Below are 20,358 nucleotides of genomic sequence, written 5' to 3'. Positions count from 1 at the left end.
CGTAGATTTGGCGGTTTATGTTTTGAGGACATGGGTTTGGACAATGGGGGTGGCCTTGTTTGCTAGGTTTTGCATTTTGGTGGCCGTTTTTGATAAAGAACTGATGAGTGTTTTGATGAATGGAATCTCATTAATGTGTTTCAAGATAGCTATAGCAGCAATTGTGAGTACAGTAATAAAAGATGCTATTTCGGTTTGACCGAGAACTGTAAATCCAGCGACTTGGGTGAATCCTAGGAGGAACGTTAATAGATCTACTCCTAAATTCGTAGTGACAATAGTAACACCAAAAGCTGCCATCGACATTATTAGAATCGTTGTAAGAGAAAGTCCTAACAATGACCAGGTGAAGATGTTTCTTGGCTTGTAGGCTCTAACAAGCTTTCCGTTTTCATTCCTTATTAGGACAAATCCGGCAATGTATTCCTTGATCGTAAAAAACAGGTACTTGATCAGGATCCATGAAAAGTAGATATAGAAGAGCGATAAAAAGAACATCAAAAAGCCGCCAAACGCGGTGCTATAAATAATATCTGCTAGTATGTATACGATATAGCTGTATAAGTAAACAAAGACAGCACCAATCGTTATGAAGAGTGCTAGTATGGTGAATTTGGCTGAAAAGGAGGATTTAAGCCTTCCTAGTACAAGTACTGTACACAGCAGATAGACTACCATCACCACGCATACAACAACATAAACAATCCATGATAGTATGAATGATGCGACAAACAGACCACCAACTATTTTGAGGGGCAAATAAGTGCCTATATCTAGGAGCCCAAAGAGCTTTGTAAGAGGTCCATTGGCATAGTTAAGTATGGCACAGTACATAAAGGTCAAGGCCCCAAGTAGGAAGACACTGAGCGAAAGAGTACCAATGGTTACAACGCCTAATAGGAAAATATAGTACAACTTCTTCCGGGTCAATTTGTTGCTATAGTCTTCGATTCCCTGCAACCAACCAAGCATACCCTTGGCTGTTTCGGATCTGGCCCAGTTCCGGGCCTCTGTGGCCTTATCGACAACTGCCTGAGTTGCTTTATTCCACCAACCTTTGATAAACCCAGTTGACTGTTCCGCGGCTACTGCCTGGGGTTCTTCGGGTGATGCGCTAGGTTCAATCCAACTGCCAACATACTCCGCGACCCCTTCGGTATTACCGAAGATGGGAATCTTCCCAAGGGCATTCCAATAATTGTTGGTTCGATCCATTGTGTCTCTTATAAACTCCGTGGCCCGCTCATATTGCGGTCTGGCCTGGGGATATGGATCAACTTCAGAGTATGGCGGTGGTGGAACTCCATACGGGTTTGGTGGTGTTTCGATGGGTGGTGCGCTCGGTTCGTAATTTTGCCTAAATTGAGGGTTCTGTGCTGGCTGTTGGGTGGTGCGTGGTCTTCGACCACGGGATCTACCTTCTGGATGATTTCGTGAGCGATTTGATCTCTCCATTATCTTTCAATGTCTTAATTGCTTTATAAGTGATAACGCCCCAATCAACAAATAACAAATTATACCAATCAAAAGGTCGGCTATTTTGTTTTGGTCTGGCTAGTATTGGGTTAGTTTTGAAGTTATAATGGATTGTAGCGGAATAGTATTTGAGTCCGTGCATGATTCTGGCTGCCGCTTGTTTATCTGTCAGTATTGTGTTGGTATTGTGTTGGTATGTGGCTACACGCCCTTTTCAACCAATACCAACCCAATACCAACACAATACAAGCAAAGAATAGTGGTGAATGCTTTGAACACCACAGCCAGCCTATCTGGTTTGCCGTGTTGCGATGTTCAATCATTTATCTCGCCCCTAAATAACTTCGGGATAGAATCACTGTACGCATACAAATAACCAATATTCATAGATATTACAACAACTTATCATTAGAGAAACACTGATTAAATTGAATAAACACATTGATTTGATAAATGCACCAACCAATATCAAAGTAACTTATCCTCCAACTTTATTCGTTATAATTACCCCGGCACTAACTCATAACCAATACTTACTCAACTCTATCCAACTCCGTCTTTATCCTGTTTATTCTCCCATAATCTATTTATATCTTAACATTAACATTAAACTAGTTAAAAGCAAAAGAATGTCTTCCTATTCTAAATTGGGTGGAGTTAGATTTGAGTTTAAATTTCACAGTGACTTGACTTATGCTCAGAATAAGATAGACTGAGATAACTAGAAGATGATTACAAAAGAAGGAAGTAGATCGAAATGGACTTAGAAGTTAGTATTAGTTTAGCATAGCTTATTGGAAGCAAACAATATAAGTCAGCTAAAAGTGATTTATTGGGATAACAAGTACTCCTTATCATTAGCGATAGCATCAATTTCCATTCGTTCAGAAAGATACTCCTTGAAGGTAAGCGAAGTCCCGAAACTTTCAAGTAAGAAAGACCCAAAACAGATCAGATAGAAATAACGAATAAGATAACCCGATGTTTTTTGGTGCTCAATATCATCATAGATATTTTGAACATGGACACACTGACTAATAATCTCATCAACAATGTTTTTACTCTCCCGTCCTTTGGGCAGTACTTGCAGTAGTTTAGAGATAATCATGTACTTGTCCTTATACACAATTTGGGCCTTCTTGTACTGAAGAAGGGAGTCACGTTCAGTAGGAGTCTTCTCTTTCAGATTTTGAACAAAGGCAATCAATCGTGATATGACTATACCAGTAGTTGTTCGGCCTCGACCCATCTGGCAGGAAAAGACAAGCGCACTAGGCCCTTTGATAGACAGAATAGTTTGGTAGAGTTCATCGTAGATTTCTGGTAAGGGGGTTTGCTCGTCAGAAATAGGCAGGCGGTAGTAGACAACATGGGGATGAGTGAAGACTTCCTGAAGAGTTTGGACCTCTTCCGGCAGAATCTGCATAACTTCATGTACTAGTTTGGGCTTACTGTTTTCAAAGACTTCATCATGAACCATAACTGAGCCATTCTTCTGGCACTCTTCCAAGCAGTCGAACTTCATTCGGGTTTCAATATTCTCAACCCATTCACGAGTGATACCTTCAGTGATAACATTCTCATAAATAAGATCAGTCGTACGAAGCACAAAAGGCCGGCCTTTCAAGTAAATAACAGGTTCTTGCCGTAAACAGAACCAATGCAGCTGCCGACCTTCTCTTTTCAAGTAATCAGCCAGGGCACCAACACCCTCACCGGTCGGCTGAGCCAGTCCGATAGCAATACTAGCATCATTCTCGCCACAACGAACCATTCGGAAGTTGTAGCACCCAGGAATATTATCACTATCTTTGATCTTATCGGATTTGAGACCGGGGAAGAAATCGTTCTTAAGCATAGTATGCGGAGTTAGCACACACCCCCAAGGCCGGTTGATAAGTGGATGTTTGATTTCTGGAGTTTTAAGCCGATCTGTTTTCAAGAGATTAAAAAGGTTCATGATATCTTGCCGTTGGTTAAGCCATTCACGGAAAGAAAGAGTAGGGCCTAAATTAAGAAGAATAAACGAAGCCATTGTAATCATTAGGAAGTGATTGGAGAGGTAAGGTTGAGGATCTGAGTCCGGTTCACCAAGAATAGCGTAAATATCTTTCTGGCCAGCCTTACTATAGGCAAACCGAACCAGATTTTCAGCTAGAGCTCCATTAGGCAAGATACGAATTAAGGCCTCAACAGCTTTAATAGGAATAGGCCGAGATGGAGCAAATTCAAGATTACTTGATGTGGCCGACTTAACTTGAGCTTGAACTGTTTCAATAACAATAGCTAGAGTACGAGCAGTACAAGCTCGTCCACCAAATCCACTAGCCTGGAAGACAAGTGGAGCTGAGTTACGATTGATTACCACCGACATAATAGCATCAATAGTATTGGGATACAAAACACTTTTAGAAACCATTGGAATTCGCTGGTAATTCTTGATACCCAACTGAATCTTCATAAAGTCATCACAAGTAGTTACTTTCTTACCTTTCACATTAACTCGTTTAGTAATCAGTTCACGATCGGTGGTCGTATCAAATAAAATCAGTTGGCCATTCATTTTCGCACCTTCATTACGAATACGTTTACAAAGAAGACTCTCTTGGGTTTCAATGAGCTTTTGCGTAATTCCTGCGATAGTTTTGATATTACGATGGGGTGATAGTCGGTCACGTTCTGAATGGGGTACACCACCAATATAAATCACAGGTTCAGCTCTTAAATTGATCCATTTAGCATTCTCCGGTATATGGGCTGGTAGGAGATGGCCGGTTATTTGGCAAGCAATATAAACATTATCAATCGGCTGAGTAGTTGTTTCACCAACTATACTATCAGCACTAAGAATAGTCCGGGCCCCAATAATAGTTGTCCATTTCCTCGTATCCTTAAGTGTGTTCAAGTTAGCCGAGAAGATATCTGCTGGTGAGAAGATAGCTAAGTTAGGAATTTCGGTGGCAATTTGCTTAATGTACTCATAGATAGCCGGGTTTTCTTCAATCCAACTAATGAAGCTTTTGGGCACCTGGTTAGTCCGGTAAATTCCATAGATAATTAAGGAGACGTACCTTTCCATGAGAATACAAGCCCGTTTAAGCGACTTCTTAGGATCTGGTGTGCACTGTGCTTTTATTATGTGTTCTAACAAGACTTCCAGATAAGAAAACCGTTGCAAGTACGAAAGAACCAAATCAACAATCTTCTTAGCATAAAACCCATTAAAAGCACTCCCTAAGCGCTCAACCAGAGTATACTCACCTTTCAAAGCCTTTTCTAAAGCCGGAACAACATTACCAACCTTAGAGAGCCAATCGGCCAACTTATCCTTACCATGAACTCTTTTCAGCACCTGAATAACCTTAGCAAAATCCGATTCACCCGAACGACCACTAACTACCTCTAAAAGCGAAGATCTAGAATTGAAAGCCGAAGTAGATACACCCGGCATTTCCCGGCCTGACTCCTCCATTAAAGAAGGCGATTCCAACTCAGCAGTTAAGTGCAAGTACTCCAAAGCCTTCTTACGGATCAAACAAGCAGCCATGGCATAAGAAGTCCGGCCTAAACCCGTCCCACAATTAAACCCAAAAAGCAGATCTTGATCTGTTTCCTTATTCCTAGATAAAATTGTATCCAGTACAGATAAGAAGTTTTCCTTGTTATAAAGTTTCCTACTAACTGGTGTCCGATAATATTTGATCTTATCTCCACCAATACTTTCAAAGAGTTCACGTACAGTCTGTACTTTCTGTACGTACAAAGTACTGATCCAAAGTGCTTTAAGTTGTTTTTCGGTATGGACTTGAATAAAGCCACGATTCTTCTTAGCCATTTCAATAATGTCTAGTTTTAATCGCATTTCCATCTCTTCCAAGCGAGTATAAGATATGCCCATAAACGAGCGAATATTAGAAAAAGGAGCTTGTTTATCACGCAAAACATAAGGACGACTATTAATATAGATAACAGGTTCTTCTCTCAAGTTCATCCAAATGATTGGTTTTTGAAAGTACTCCATGAGATTAACTATCCCTTCTGCTGTCGGTTGAGATAAGCCAAAAACATTCAAAACTGCACGAAAGTTCTCTGTCCCAGAAAATCCAATCTCATTCGGTTCGTATTCAACCGTAGGCGAGATTAAGTCTTCCTTAAGAATGGAGAATTCAGTCCAAACTGCCGGAATATGAGTTGTTTCAATCTTTTCCTTGGAATTTTCCATGCAATTACAAAAACAATCTAACTAATGTATTGAAAGATATGAATCACAATCTAATTAACATCTAATTAGTATCTAATTAGTAAATCTGGGTTAGTATTATCTTATCTTATCTTAACTCAATCTTATCTTATCTTAACTTAACTTATCTAAATACTAACTTAATCTTAATCTTAACTCAACTTAACTTATATAAATACCAACCTAACTTAACTTAACTTAACTCAATCAAAATTATATCAAAATCATATCTTAACTCAATCAAAATTATATCAAAATCATATCTTAACTCAATCTAACTACTAACTAAATCATATACTCATTTAATCTTAAGATAAGCCATATCATTGGCATAAACACCCATTTCAGCCTCATAATTAGTCTTCAGTGAGTACCTAATACGTTCTAGTAAATCAGGCACATTCTCCTTCCAAGTCTTACTAGGTTCTTCAGCCGTTCCTAGATAGAAGACTTCTTGTAAAACACCACCCTTTGAAATCACTCCAACCGTACACTCTCTACCCCCTTCTAAGGAACAGAAAATACCCAGAGGAACTCCAAACATCTGCAAACCACTACTCAACAACAAAACAGAAGCTGTATTCACTAAAGCAGCATAATAGTTATCAGACCAACTCAAAAGATACAATTTAACCTCAATAATACATCTAGGATACTCTTGCATCCTAAGAGAAGCACTTAACAACCTCTCTAAATAAACAGATAGTAAAGATGCCGATGTCTTCTTCTCACCACCCGCATAGATCTGAACACGTACAGTCGCTCTAAAAGGATCAACTACTGGACCAGCCGGTTCAAAAGGTCCATTCAGAACACCCAAAACTTTCGAATTTCCATAATTAACTAGCACACTTCCTTTATCTCTACCACAAGCATTATATTCACACTCAAAGTAGTTAGCATCATCCATAAAAGAAAAAGAGTACGTCAAGTTAAGATAAGATTTAGATTAAGTTGAGTTAAGTTGAGTTAAGTTGAGTTAAGTTGAGATTGGGTAGAGATAAGATAAGATTTAGATTAAGTTGAGATTGAGATAAGATAAGATTTAGATAAGATAAGATTAGATTAAGTTGAGATTAAGATAAGATTTAGATTAAGATAAGATATGCAATAATGAATTGTTTATTGATAAGATATTAAACTAATCTAGTAAGTTAAGGTAAAGTAGGTAAGATCTGGGCCATTTTGATAAAGGCACAGTGTACTTTACTTCGCAAATGCACTGCTTGCTTAGCTGGACTCCAAGGCATCAATTCCGGACATGAATTACAGGCTAAATATGGAACTTTCCTTCTCTCATAACTCTCCTTTACTCCTTCTAATTTAGCCTCCCAAATTCTCACCAGCCATTTACGCCCATTAATCCTATGCAGTACTAACTCTTCCTCTAACTTAAGATACTCACTTATATCGGTTCTTTTTAAATTTTGATTTTTCTTAATCTTAGATAAGATACTTCTTATCTCTCCACCCAATCTCTCACTAACCACTAACTTATCCCGACTCCGTAAGTCCTCCACTCGTCCCCAACTATGCTCTAAATTACACCTCCCCATCTGATAAGCCGTCCCACTCAAAACCAACCGCGGACATAAACCAAGTACATAAGATAAACACAATTTACTCCGATCCAACCGACTCTTCTTCCTACCCCCACCCAACAACCCATTCAAAATCCAACTATTCCGAGTTACCATCTAATACTAACCCAATACTAAACCAACCATTTAAAATATTAAAAAAGATGTTCCCTTGCGGGGAATTGAACCCCGGCCGTCGCGGTGAAAACGCGAAATCCTAGCCACTAGACCACAAGGGATCACACTTCCTCTCAACCCAACCCCACATCCACCCCCTCCTACTAACCCAATACTAACCACTCGTTCTGCCACTCCCCCTCCTCNAAAATTTGCGTTTTAGCATGCTAGATGACCAGTCAATCTGGAATGCTATCGGCCAGTCCCATAAGTTTTGTTCTTTTAAAATGAAAACTGATACGGAAGAGGTTCTTTGTAAAAATGCTAATAATGTTTCAGGTATTTGTTCTAGATCTACTTGTCCCTTAGCTAACAGTAAATATGCAACGGTTAGAGCTATCAATGATAAGCTTTATCTGTTGCTTAAAGAGCCGGAAAGAGTTCATAAGCCCCGACTGCAGTACGAAAAGATATTATTAGATAGTGATTATAAAACAGCCTTATCTCAGATAGATAAGGAAGTTAAAGATTTTGGTTCTTTTTTAGTGCATAAATGTAAGCAAAGATTAACAAAATTATCTGATTACCTAGAAAGGAAAGAATTGTTAGATAAGATAGGAAGACCAAATTATATCAAAAGAAGGAAAAAGGCAGAAAAACAAGATAGGGCTAGGGAGACTAAAGCCGTTAAAGTAGCTAAGATAGAAAAGTCGTTAGAATCTGAGATATTAGAGAGATTTAGTGCCGGGGTGTATGGGAACAGGACTATACTGGAGCAGGAGAAGAAAACAGAGCAGGAGAAGAAGCGGGAGAAAGTGATGCAAATTCAGACTAAGGGTATAAGGTATGTAACTGAGTTTGAAGAGTCCGTAGAAGAGGAGGAAGAGGAGAAGAAGAAGAAACGGATTAAGCTGGAATGGTAATAAATTGCACTAGGTTATGTTAGTATGGTGTTAGTATGGGTTGGGTTGGTATTTTGATAGGGTTGGTATGGGGTTGGTATGGGGTTGGTATTTATATGGGGTTGGTATTGGGTTGAGTTAGTATTTAGATAGTGTTGGTATTTTGATGGTATTTAGATGGTATTTTGATAGTAGTGTTTAGATGTGTTGTGTAAGATTATCTATGGTTTGGTTTGGGTTTGGAGAGATTAGATATGAGATAGTATTGACATAAGAATTTGAAGATATTAGATATGATATAGTATTGACATAAGAATTTGAAGATATTAGATATGATATAGTATTGACATAAGAATTTGAAGATATTAGATATGATATAGTCATTTGATGATATTAGATATAAGATAGTATTGATATAGTCATTTATTACAAGTACTTTGATATGATATCTTATGTTAAAGTGGACTTGTGGGGTTAAGAGGGTAGCTGGGTTAGGAGGTTGTGGCGATTGCTGGTCCAGATGGTTAGAGTGTAGGCGGCTGCTAGGACCAGGAGGACTAGGAGGATTTTGATGAGCTTGCGAAGGATAAGTTGAGTTGGCCTTGGCTTGAGATGTTCTGTACGTTCTTTATCGAACCAACGGCCGAAGACATCAATGAAGGCTCCAGCAGTAAAGAGGAGGGCGGAAATAAGCAAAATACGAGTATTGAGAAGTAGTTGGGCATAGGCAGTTAGGTCGAGAAGAGTAAGGATAGGGATGGAGATAATAAAGATGAAGGATAAAACGTAAAGTAGCCAGTAACTGTATCTTGGTAGAGTTGGCCAGCGCGGGGTGAATAAACCTCGAATGATAAGACAGCCGAGAATAGAAGTGCCAGCTAGTATGTGGTATAATAGAGTTATAAGAGTAGCGGGGATAGCTGGATCGGTTTGGGTGAATGTGAGAGTCGGTGGATAGGCTAGATTGATGAAAACACCGGCTGTAACTAGACATAAGACTAGGCCGAAGAGGCAGTATTGACCGACTCGGACGATAGTAAGATACTGCCAAGAGTGGGATTTGCGTGATTGGTTGGAGGGAGGGTAGATAAAGAAGAGTAAGAGAAGAGCGATAGCTAGACCGATGGAAATAATGATGATTGGCATAGTATAGATTAGTATGGGGTAGGAAGAGAGTAAAATGCTGACTTGGGTTAGGATGAAGACTACAAAACCGGTGGTTAGAGTAATTAGCGATAAAGCGATGGTTTGAATGAGAGTGGATCGTTGGGGTGGATCGTCTAGCCGGTCTGAGTCACGTTCTTCTTCGTCCCAATGTTTCCTGATAATATCGGCGTCGAGTATAGAGTGGCGTTTGAAGACGTTTAGATAGCTGTGATAATCGCCTCTTTCTTGGGGGGCATGCTTGGAAAGGACGTTTAGGAAGGTTTGAAAGTCTTCATCGGTGGCCATTACTGTGTAGTTCTGGGCATTGGTGGCATATCTTAGACGGACCGCTGCTTTGAAAGAGAGCTTGAGATTGGTTGGGTTGAGGGTAGGTCGAACGGGACTAACAGCTTGGTTGTGCTTGATTATGGTGAATAGATTGGTCTCTCCATTATAGAGGCAGTTGAGGCCGTGTTGGTAAAGATCAAGAGAAAGTGGGTGTAGGTAGTTTATAAGAGGACTTGCTCGGAAGAGGTCGAGAGATTCTTGGTCGATAATTAGTGACCTAGAATAGGTGTCGGCAAAAGAGCATTTCTGTCCCATAGCTGATCGGCGGTGTTGTAGAGCAGTTCGAGATGCACCGCACTTAATATGTGATTCTGAGTCTAGTACAGCTACTTCCATAGAATCAGAGAAAGCTTGGATGCTGCCATGTTTAGTGTAATAGTTGGTAATGCCTCGAGTGAGATTTTCGATAAATTGAATATGCAACTCTTTAACTAGTATATCATCACTTGTTTGGACAATGTTTATGTTCTGATCTAAATTAGTATAAATTAAAACAACATCTAGTACATCACTTGGACTAAGATCATCACTATTAACTCCCTTCTTTGTAAACATGCGTTTAAGTAGTGAAGCAGCTACCTTAACCTGGTGAAACAAATCTGATCCAGATAAGAGACTATAGAATCCAATTCCTTTAAAGTATCTCAAATCTTTGCCCTCATTATAACCAATACGGGCATTATCGCCATCTTCCCCAAAATAAACAGTACCGCTAGCTTGGCCACTTTCCAGCCGGTTTAGTAGATCTATTGCCCAGGGAAACTTCAATTCATCGCCTAGCTCCTCCAAACTAAGTACTTCAGTCATATCTATAATCCGCCGGCCCTTAGAATCAAAACGAGCACGCCAAAGACTAGCATCTACAGCATCAGCATCTTTTACACCATCTAAAATGGCATCTGTAGCAGTATCACCAGCATCGCATACAACAGCATCACCAGCATCGACTACAACAGCATCACCAGTATCGCATACAACAGCATCATCCACACCAGCATCACCAGCATCGCATACAACAGCATCACCAGCATCGACTACAACAGCATCATCCACACCAGCATCGACTACAACAGCATCGCCCACGCCAGTATCATCTGTATCACCAGCACCGCCCACACCAGTATCATCTGTACCACCTAGGCCAATATTATCACCAACACCAACACCAACACCAGCACTATTAGCATTTACGACAACAGTACTGTCGCTAGTGCAATCAGCTGTATCTTTTTTAATACCATCGCTACCACTAGCATTGCTACACTTAACTTGCCTGTAGCCCAATACGAATAAACCCAGTACGAATCCTATAATAACCCAATTTATCTTATGTATAATCATTTTTAGAGATAAAAAACTCAACTGAATATTTATAGTCAAATTACCATATTAGGAAATTCTCTGGAGTTTTTTTCACCCCGAATTTCTGATTTACTTTCTCACTAACCAATCCCAGCACGTCTCCTTAAAAATACAACAACTTCCCAATCCAAATCTCATATAGCCCAAATTACAACTATCCTCAAGCCAAAACAAGCCCTGTCTAACCTCCCAACTAGTCAGTTATTAGTCTGATTTTTAAATTTTCAGAATTCATGAATAGTGCACGTAGAGACCAAAAAAGACCATTTGGCGGACGGCCACAAGGCCGAGGACCAAGTAGACCGCAAGGACGGCCCATGGGCAAACCTGGTCAGAACAAAGCCAAACAAGTAATTCTTCAACCACATCCAAGGTTCCCAGGCGTATTTATCAGTCGCGGCAAAGAAGAGACTCTGGCTACTAAGAACATGGTGCCCGGCGTATCAGTTTATGGCGAGAAAAGAATTCTAGCCGGTCCAGAGGATAAGAAGGTCGAGTATCGTGCCTGGAACCCTTTTAGAAGTAAGATCGCAGCAGGTATTCTTGGGGGTATAGAAAACATTCATATTAAGCCTGGCAGTCGAGTCTTGTACCTTGGTGCTGCTTCAGGAACAAGTGTGTCTCACGTATCGGATATTGTGGGCCCAGAAGGTGTAGTTTATGCCGTAGAGTTTAGTCATCGATCGGGCCGAGACTTACTGAGTCTAGCTAAGAAGAGAACTAACATTGTGCCTATTATTGAAGATGCACGGCTGCCACAGAGGTACCGTATGCTAGTGCCAATGGTAGATATGGTTTTTGCTGATGTAGCTCAGCCGGACCAGGCGCGAATTGTGGGGTTGAATGCACAGTACTTCTTGAAAGAAGGTGGTGGAGTGGTTATTTCTATTAAGGCTAACTGCATAGATTCGATTAAGGCGCCAGCTGAAGTGTTTGCTAATGAGGTGGACATCTTAAGGAAGCTGAATATTAAGCCAAAAGAGCAAGTAACTCTAGAGCCGTATGAAAGAGACCATGCCATTGTGGTAGGTATATTCAGAGGCAAATAGATAATAAATTGAGTTGGGTTTAGTATTGGGTTAAGTTTAGTATTGGGCTGAGTTGGGTTGGATTGAGTTGAGTTGGGTTGGGTTGGGTTTAGTATTGATGTCAACTTAACCTACCTAAATCTTATTTTGTTGGGTTAAATTGGCGTATGCATAAATCAAAATTAGATAGCTATCTATAGATATTTATTTGTGTGGCTATAAAACGATTGAATGAGAAATGGTTGTACTGAAAGTATAATGGCTTGGTTGGCAATGAGTTTTGAAATGGTTGGTTTGGTGGCGGGGATGATGGTGGGATCTTCAGCTGACGGTCTGGAGAATATAAGTGGGGCGGGAGGATATCTAAATTGTCTTATGGACTATGGAAGTTGGACTCGAAGCGAGTTATTTTCAAGACAATTGAATGAAGGTGCGAATCCTGATTTGAAGACGAATTTGGAAGATGTTAGAACAATGAAAGAACCGATGTATGTACAGTCACCAGGGGGTGTGAAGGAAGAAAAGGTGAATTTGGTGACGAGGGATATTTGGCAGTTTATTATGCTTGGTGGTAGTGAAGACTTCTCGCAGAATGGGTTCTTTATGACTATTTTATGGAGGTGTCCTTGTGTTTATGATAGCGTTGGGAGTTGTGCAATCGATGCTGAGCGGTTGCAGATAGTGAAAGCAATGCAATGGGCAGTGGGGTCATTACTAGCCGTAAAAGAAGCACTAGAAACAGATTATCTGTCTTTCAAGTCCTGGGCAGCGACTCAATGTGATCGGGATTGGCCAATAGATTGTGGCTTGGTTAAGATAGGCTCAGCTTCAGATGCAGATTTGATAAAAGAAGTAGATGTCTACTTACAACGTTTATTATCTATCTTTGAGAGGCAATCCGTTGTTTATAAAGCAATTTGTAACAAGTCTGAGTTTATGACTTCTATTAGGAAACTCAAGGAATGGAAAGAAATATCTTACCAGATTATGCGCAATATATCATTTGATAAGTGCAAACAGCAACAACTTCGACATTTCTTGTTTGCTTATTTACGTCATCAAGCTTATCTAAAGCAACTAATTGAATTAGTAGACAGTCCTTTAGGCAGGTATTACCGTTTAAGTATAAGTTCAAACCTACGCCAGTGTATTGGCTCTGTCCTTCGGTTTGACTTAATGGCCTATCTAAGTTGTGATAGGGACGACCAGGACATTCTAAATGAACACCTCATCTTAGATTATGAGCTTGAGCAGCACTACAAATACAATAACTGGTGGTCACTAATCACACAGAAAACCAAAGCCGTTCTCAAACCACTTCAAAGAATTACACTCCAAACCACAAAAGATAACACAACTCTAACCCAAGAAGAAATTAACGCCCTTCTAGAATTCATTGGTACAGCCAAAAACCACGTCCAGATAAACCTAAATGTCAAAATCCAAACAGTTTCTGTCTTCAAAAACCAGTATAACCTAATCCGCGCCAAACCAAAAACCACCCTCAAAAGCTGCCTAAACGGGCTAAAGAACCAGAAGTACCTCCACAACTTAGCCCCCACCAAGTTTACAGCCGGACTAGTCCTTCCTCTTTTCATCATCTTCCTATGCCAAATCCTCTTCTAACCACTTACATACCAAATCACAATTTAACCTTATCTTATCTCAACTTAGCCCAGTACTAAACTCAACTCAACCCAACTCAATACTCAACCCAACCCAACCCAACCCAACTCAACTCAGTACTAAATCCCGAGAAGAGGTCTTTTTTTGAATGAGACAAGAGTTCGAGCGACTTCTTTGGGCGATTGAAGAGAAGATCAAGAACGAAGAGTTTAGTATTAGCAATGAAGTCCGTGATTTGGAATTAGCCGTGCTCAAGGAGTTATAATAAGGTCTTACAAGCTATAATAAACTATTATAATGACGTAATCTCAACATAGTACTAATATAATACCAACATAATACTAATGTAATCTCAACATAGTACTAACATAGATACCAACATAGTACTAACATAACATAACGCAATACCAACATAATACTAACTCAATACCAACATAACATAACATAGATACTAACACAGTACTAACTCAATACATAATGACTAATAAGTTGTAAGCTTGTTTATTTGCTAGTATATTGGGCCAGAATCTTAAAGACGGCTTCTTGGGTTATAATGGCATTGTTTTGCTGGCAGTACTGCACTAGATTGGCCCAAGTTGGCTCAGTTTTTAAGAGGTTTACATTACCGACAATAAACAGCGAGAATTTAGCCCGAGTAATAGCTACATTCATACGCCGCGTGTCATTAAGGAAGCCAATCCGTTTAGTACGAACAGTGGAAAGAATGATACAGTCTTTTTCCTGACCCTGGAACCCATCTACAGTAGATACATCTATATGTGTTAACGACTTGTTTTTAAGTAGTGAAGTAATCAATAAAGACTGACCCTTATAAGGAGTAATAGCACCTATTGACTTGTAAAGACCAGAAAGTATACTTGCTAGTTTTTGCACTAATCGGGCTTCTGTCTTATTGATTATATCGGTTGTATTTTGTGTTTCTTCTGTGCCATTAGTATTGATAAGCACAATAGGAAGAAAAGAGTCACGAGTAACTCCATTCTTAATCATATTGTTGTAGAATTGTTGGCTGGAGAATTTAGAGATAAGCAAGTGCATTCGGTACTGCGTATCAAGTAAACAGGGCTGGATTGTACTGGAAAGTCTTTCAAAGAGAGTTTTAGCCAAGTCTGAATTGCCAGAGATAACAGTAGGAGGTAGTTGTTTAGGATCACCAACTAGAACAATCCGACTGGGCTTAGTACGTAAAGGAATTAAAGTACTGGGCTCAGTGGCCTGGCAAGCTTCATCTACAATCAGAATATCAAAGATTAAGTGCTTAAACAGTGAAGATCCGACCATAGAAAGAGTTGAGAAGATAAGATTAGCCGAAGAAAAAGCAGTCGGATTATCTTCACCCCGACATCCAGTCCGGCACCATTTGACTGCGTAAGTCGTGCTAGTCCATTTCATAGCCGTGGCAATTAACATATCTACGGCTGCATTACTTGGGGCACAAACTAGGACCCGCCATTTACGCAGTAGAGATTGGGAAATGATTGAAGAGATAGTTTTGGTCTTACCTGTACCTGGTGGACCTTGAATTAACGTGATATCATGACAGAGTGATTTTTTAACGGCTCTTTTTTGGCTGGGATTAAGTCCATTGTAGTGTTTATCAACTAGAGCCCGGTAATCAGCTGGAATATCAGGAGAGATTTCTAAGGCTGGGAGATAGATAGGTTGTTTAGGCTCAAGAATACGCGGTTTAAGAGCTAGATTTTGCAATCTAATCAGGGCATCGTACTCACGAATAGCAGGCACAATATTAGAAACAACTGTTAGTTTAACCGGTGTATTACTATTGATACAAATAGGCTTAATTGTTACTGAAAACTCATTAGGAGGACCAAATCTATCTTTATCAACCATACCCCGGCCTAAAGACTCTTTAGTATTCCGGTTGTAAATAACAACTACATCTTTTTCTGATAACAAAGTGCAATCTTTAGCAATAACAGTTATTTTGCTTACTGAAACATCCGAAGAGATAGCAATGATAACTCCATCAATAGAAACAGGAGTTTTATCTGGAGTAGACTCTTCACAGGCCGCTAAAGCTTCTTTGATAATCAGTGGCGAAAATAGATGGTAGTACTCCTCAAAAGATAAGAAAGAAGACTGATGGGGTCGGCCACTCTCCTTGTACTCACCATAAACCATCGCCTGAAGCATTTTCACGTTCGTATAGATCTCTTCACGTTTATAAACCACCGACTCATCCATAATACTAACTACCTTAGGATTAGCCAGGACAGTTTGAGTCGGACTAGGCAGAACGGGAGTCTCGGGGACTTCTTTATGCTTATCATGAATGATAGCAACCCGAGAGATAGCTCTATGCAAAGAAGCAGCTGTAGTCGGATTTTCTAGATTATTCTCAGCCGCAATTTGTTTTAAACGACTAACTATATTACTATCTATTTGTTTGGTAACTTTATACTGATGAAGATAAGTATCAACAATATTTTTGATAATGGTTTGTTTAAGATTAGATTTAGTAGCTAAACGCATATCTAAATAATGAATCCAAGATAAATCTAAAGCATGTACCCAAGCTAAATCTTGCTTGTTAATGACGTCATCAGGTATTTTACTCCCAATTTGAATGATAATATAATTAATTTGTGATAAAACCGGATCAACAATCGGCAAGTGCACAATCTCTTTTAAAATCTCAATTGTATCAGGAAAGATCCGCCGCTCAATATACTTCTCAATCAGACTACAAAACTTCTCTAACCCAATAGGTACTTGTTTAGTCTGGGCATAAAAAGTCCTTATCCTTTGCATGGGTAGAATCAAGGCAGTTAATGGTACGTTTAAATCCAAACTCTTCTTAGCCGGTAGTAAAGATAAGGCCATCACTTGTTCATCACTAGTTAAACTCTCTAACTTAAGATTGGGTAGGACTTTAAGTACAGTAGTCATAATGGCTGCCAAGTACGGTTTAAGTACTCCACTTCGACTATCACTACTCACTCCACTTACTTTACTTACATTACATTCTGGACTCTTTAAAAAGGCTAGAGATAAGAATTTAGCTAGAGCAATATCAGGAATCAACTTAATTCTTGCCTTCCAAATCGGAACTATCTTATCTAAAACCAACCATACATCTCTAGATAGTAATTCTGGCCTTTCTAATACCCAATCAACTGTTCGTTCGGCTAAATCAGCTACAAACAAGGCCGGACCATGGGCTAGAGCATACTCAAACAATGTACTGTACATAGCAATCTCCTCTAAAGATACTTCCTTCTGCTGGTACAACCAAGCTAACTCAGCTGCAGCATCACTAACCATATGCGCACTTCTAGTACTCCGTGCCCGATCAATAATAGCTAACTTATGTCCTTTAGCTACTGAACAGTGCAGCACTAGTTTAAGCATCTCCCAGGCCGGGAACAGAGGCAAGATCTTAATACTCAGTAACTGCGGCCGACCCGTACCCAATAAGTCCTCTATCTTTTGTCTAAACAACTCCTCAATTATTTCCTGAACCATTAAATTACACCTAGTATTATATCTCATTTCTGGTCTTATCTCACCATATAAATCAAAAATAGAACCCATCACTATCTTAAAAACAAAAAATTTCAGGTTCAAATCTAAGATATCTTGGTTTTTGATAATTCCCATCAATAAATTCATATGCATTGGATCTATTTGTCCCCCTAAACATACATAGATAAGCATCCCTTTTAAAAAACTACTCTCCTTAATCGATAAATACCCTCGCCTTATCTGGCAATGCGTCTTATAAAAGAAGCCTCTATCTGGCTTTAGACTCGGAAAGTCTTCTGGCAGTTCACAAATGTTTTTGATACTCCATTCCTGTAAAACACTCTCTTCCCGAAAGAAGAAGACAACGGCCATTAGAGCAGTTGGATGTGATAGTCTGATTGTCCTGTTCTGTTCAATAAACCAGCGTAAGGCCGGTCTGACTTGTGATTTTTCTTGGGCAATTTCTAACCAAAGATACTCAGCTGTAAAAAGAAAGGCTTGTTCGTTGCCCTGCAGTAACTCTTCTCTTAAACCGGCTAGTTCATGGCATGGATGCATCTCCTGTCCCGGCCACCATTCATCGCTATTATCGCACATTTTAGCTTTCTTAATCCGATTCTCCCAAGAAAGTTCTTCGGACCGGTCTTCTGTCTCAGCGGCTAATTCTTTGTCGGACTTGTGCGGACTACGTACTGAACGCTCGTATTGGACCTCTTTGGACATATGATCGCAAAAAAAAGAGAGTTTAAGTAGGCTTTATTGACTTTGGACTTGTTTGATTGCTTGTATTGTTGCTTATTGGGTAATTATGGGTCTAGAATGCCTTGGAATGTGTAGGGGAGGGAGTAGGGAGGGTCTAGGTTGTGTTGGGTTGTGTAAAGTTGAGGTGGTAGTGGGTTTTAAGTGGAGTTTTAAGTGGAGTTTTGATTGAGTTGGGTTTAGTTAGGTTTGGATGGGGTGGTTGATAGTGGATTAGGTTAGGTTAGGTTGTATTAAGTTGTATTAAGTTGAGGTGGATTAGGTTGGATGTGATTGAGATGGTTGTTGAATAAATGATGGAGTTTTGTTTGAGAAAGTTATTGTTTTAAGATAGATATAAATAGTATGATTGTTAAATTAGATTAGATTAGATTGGGTTGAGTTAGGTTGATATTGGGTTAGATTAGATTGTGATGGGATTGTGATAGAGTAGAGTTGGTATTGAGTTGGTATTGTGATAGTATTAGGGTAGAGTATGTTGAATTAGATAGTGAAGTTAAGTTGATAGAAGGAAGTGGTTATTGAATTAGGTTGGTGTCTTAAATTGATAGGATGGGGTGGTTGGTGAATTGGCTGGTGGAGTGGGATTAGTTGGGGTTTGGCTGGGGGGTAGAGTGTGGGGTGGTGAGAGGTGAATTTTGGGGATCATGGAAGTAGGCGGGGAGGAGGCGGAAGAGGAGATCTGCTTCTTTTTGGTCGAGATGGCTGAAGGGAGAGTAGAGGGCAAGATCTGGGGTATGAAGGTCTTGAAGTTGGTCGGGAAGGGAATTACAGGCTTGTTTGAGCTTGTTTCTTTTGTCTAGTAGCTCTTCTATTTCGGTGGTGTAGGTGAGATCGTCTTCTTTCTTCTTCTTCTTGGGCTTGTACTTCTTGGTATAGACTGATTCTAAATTAGTATCGATTGCTTCTAGAAGGGATGAATAGAAAAGTTGGGCGAGATGGGGCTTTCTTTGGGCTAGAATTTGTTGTTTGTTGTGGTTGTTGGTTGTTTCAATGGTTTGGAGAAGGTTTTGATAGAGTTGGATTTCGGCGAGACGATGGGTGGAATTTTCTTCGGTATCTTCGGGAGTGATAAGGTCACTGGAAAGAAGATCAAGAAGGGCTGAGTTGAGGAAAGAGAATGCCTCACTGCGTTGGAGGACTCGTCTTTTCTTTTCTTCATCAGTGGTAGTTGGGGGAGTGGCTGTACTGATTAGTGAGGAAACAAGAAGGGATAGAAGAGAAGGTGAGCTTTGGAGAAGGATGGATTCGGGTTGGGTGGGTGGAATAAGTTCGGTGTAGGTAGTTTGGGTTTGTTCTTCTAGAATTTTATAGGTATCTTCAGTAAGATCTTTCATGAATTCTTGAACATAGGAATTTAGAGCAGCATTAGTGATAAGGGCACCTTCGGGGGTGAATTGTTGTTGGAGTTTTTTGGTAGATGTATTATTCTTCTCTTTGACTCTTGGGGTTTTCTTCTTCATTATTTTGCAAATTACCCAATCTGGTAGTGTAATTGGATTGAGTTGGGTTGGGTTATGTTGGGTTGGGTTGGGTTATGTTGGTGTTTGATTGAGTTGAGTTGGGTTGGGTTGGTGTAGAGTTGATTTGGTCTGTTGATCTTAGTTTGGTTTAGTATGTTGATATTGAGTTAGTATTGGTTTTTGGTTTGAAGATAGATCTGAAGTTTTCTTTTTATGGTATGACGTCATTGGGCGGTAAAATCAAAATATACTGGATTGGTATTGGTATTGGGATGGTATGAGATGGTATGGTATCGAATTAAGATATAATTAGAATAGAGTTGGTTGTTGTTTGAGGATACCAAATGGATTTAACATAAGTAATATGACGTTCATGAAATAAAATCAAAGTGTACATAAATTTGAATGTGTAGTGGTTTAGATTGGATTTTGAGTTTATTGAGTTGAGTTAAAGTAAGTTGGGTTTAGGTTAAGGTTGAGGTGGTTGGACATGAAATTGGGTTAGTATTGGGCTAGTGAAGAAATAGTGTTTAGTGCGAGAACCTAATAAATCAACACGTCATAACTATTGAGTTGACATTAGATTGAGTTTGGTTGAGTTAGATTGGGTTGAGCTAGTTGTAGACAAGTCCGTTGAAATGTTAACCTAATAAATTGTTGTGGTGTAGTAGTGGTGTAGACTTAATTTGGTAAGGCCATGGTGTTATTTTGGCTACTAGCCGAGGAATGTCTTGATTTAGCAATTCACAAGAAGAGGAAAGGCTTTGTTTGTATCTAGTGACATATTCGAACCCTTTTCACCAC

At 39.6% G+C, this 20,358-nt stretch overlaps 10 protein-coding genes across 10 annotated transcripts; 3 read left to right on the top strand and 7 right to left on the bottom strand.

The window, feature by feature from the left end:
- Nucleotides 1-15: 15 nt before the first annotated feature.
- On the bottom strand, nucleotides 16-1,455 carry NEHOM01_0219 (uncharacterized protein; the record flags this gene model as incomplete). Its single annotated transcript, XM_051489097.1, has 1 exon — nucleotides 16-1,455. One exon carries the CDS (start codon nucleotides 1,453-1,455, stop codon nucleotides 16-18), a length of 1,440 nt encoding a protein of 479 aa, XP_051345057.1.
- An 850-nt stretch (nucleotides 1,456-2,305) lies between these two features.
- On the bottom strand, nucleotides 2,306-5,698 carry NEHOM01_0218 (uncharacterized protein; the record flags this gene model as incomplete). Its single annotated transcript, XM_051489096.1, has 1 exon — nucleotides 2,306-5,698. One exon carries the CDS (start codon nucleotides 5,696-5,698, stop codon nucleotides 2,306-2,308), a length of 3,393 nt encoding a protein of 1,130 aa, XP_051345056.1.
- A 316-nt stretch (nucleotides 5,699-6,014) lies between these two features.
- NEHOM01_0217 (exosome complex component RRP41) lies at nucleotides 6,015-6,626 on the bottom strand (the record flags this gene model as incomplete). The annotated part of the gene is made up of 1 exon (XM_051489095.1): nucleotides 6,015-6,626. The coding sequence occupies one exon, from the start codon at nucleotides 6,624-6,626 to the stop codon at nucleotides 6,015-6,017; it is 612 nt and encodes a 203-aa protein (XP_051345055.1).
- A 244-nt stretch (nucleotides 6,627-6,870) lies between these two features.
- On the bottom strand, nucleotides 6,871-7,413 carry NEHOM01_0216 (uncharacterized protein; the record flags this gene model as incomplete). The annotated part of the gene is made up of 1 exon (XM_051489094.1): nucleotides 6,871-7,413. One exon carries the CDS (start codon nucleotides 7,411-7,413, stop codon nucleotides 6,871-6,873), a length of 543 nt encoding a protein of 180 aa, XP_051345054.1.
- A 224-nt stretch (nucleotides 7,414-7,637) lies between these two features.
- Nucleotides 7,638-8,336, top strand: NEHOM01_0215 (protein MAK16; the record flags this gene model as incomplete). Its single annotated transcript, XM_051489093.1, has 1 exon — nucleotides 7,638-8,336. One exon carries the CDS (start codon nucleotides 7,638-7,640, stop codon nucleotides 8,334-8,336), a length of 699 nt encoding a protein of 232 aa, XP_051345053.1.
- Nucleotides 8,337-8,789: 453 nt separating this feature from the next.
- NEHOM01_0214 (uncharacterized protein) lies at nucleotides 8,790-11,150 on the bottom strand (the record flags this gene model as incomplete). The annotated part of the gene is made up of 1 exon (XM_051489092.1): nucleotides 8,790-11,150. One exon carries the CDS (start codon nucleotides 11,148-11,150, stop codon nucleotides 8,790-8,792), a length of 2,361 nt encoding a protein of 786 aa, XP_051345052.1.
- A 254-nt stretch (nucleotides 11,151-11,404) lies between these two features.
- NEHOM01_0213 (rRNA 2'-O-methyltransferase fibrillarin) lies at nucleotides 11,405-12,220 on the top strand (the record flags this gene model as incomplete). The annotated part of the gene is made up of 1 exon (XM_051489091.1): nucleotides 11,405-12,220. The coding sequence occupies one exon, from the start codon at nucleotides 11,405-11,407 to the stop codon at nucleotides 12,218-12,220; it is 816 nt and encodes a 271-aa protein (XP_051345051.1).
- Nucleotides 12,221-12,430: 210 nt separating this feature from the next.
- On the top strand, nucleotides 12,431-13,825 carry NEHOM01_0212 (uncharacterized protein; the record flags this gene model as incomplete). Its single annotated transcript, XM_051489090.1, has 1 exon — nucleotides 12,431-13,825. The coding sequence occupies one exon, from the start codon at nucleotides 12,431-12,433 to the stop codon at nucleotides 13,823-13,825; it is 1,395 nt and encodes a 464-aa protein (XP_051345050.1).
- A 501-nt stretch (nucleotides 13,826-14,326) lies between these two features.
- NEHOM01_0211 (regulator of nonsense transcripts 1) lies at nucleotides 14,327-18,055 on the bottom strand (the record flags this gene model as incomplete). The annotated part of the gene is made up of 1 exon (XM_051489089.1): nucleotides 14,327-18,055. The coding sequence occupies one exon, from the start codon at nucleotides 18,053-18,055 to the stop codon at nucleotides 14,327-14,329; it is 3,729 nt and encodes a 1,242-aa protein (XP_051345049.1).
- Nucleotides 18,056-18,678: 623 nt separating this feature from the next.
- On the bottom strand, nucleotides 18,679-19,554 carry NEHOM01_0210 (uncharacterized protein; the record flags this gene model as incomplete). The annotated part of the gene is made up of 1 exon (XM_051489088.1): nucleotides 18,679-19,554. One exon carries the CDS (start codon nucleotides 19,552-19,554, stop codon nucleotides 18,679-18,681), a length of 876 nt encoding a protein of 291 aa, XP_051345048.1.
- Between the last annotated feature and the right edge of the window lie 804 nt (nucleotides 19,555-20,358).

This window comes from Nematocida homosporus (genome assembly GCF_024244095.1).
Source record: "Nematocida homosporus strain JUm1504 chromosome Unknown 4444, whole genome shotgun sequence".
Taxonomy (NCBI): Eukaryota; Fungi; Microsporidia; genus Nematocida; species Nematocida homosporus.
The sequence above is the reverse complement of the archived record's forward strand: the minus strand, read 5'-3'. Positions and strand labels throughout refer to the sequence as shown.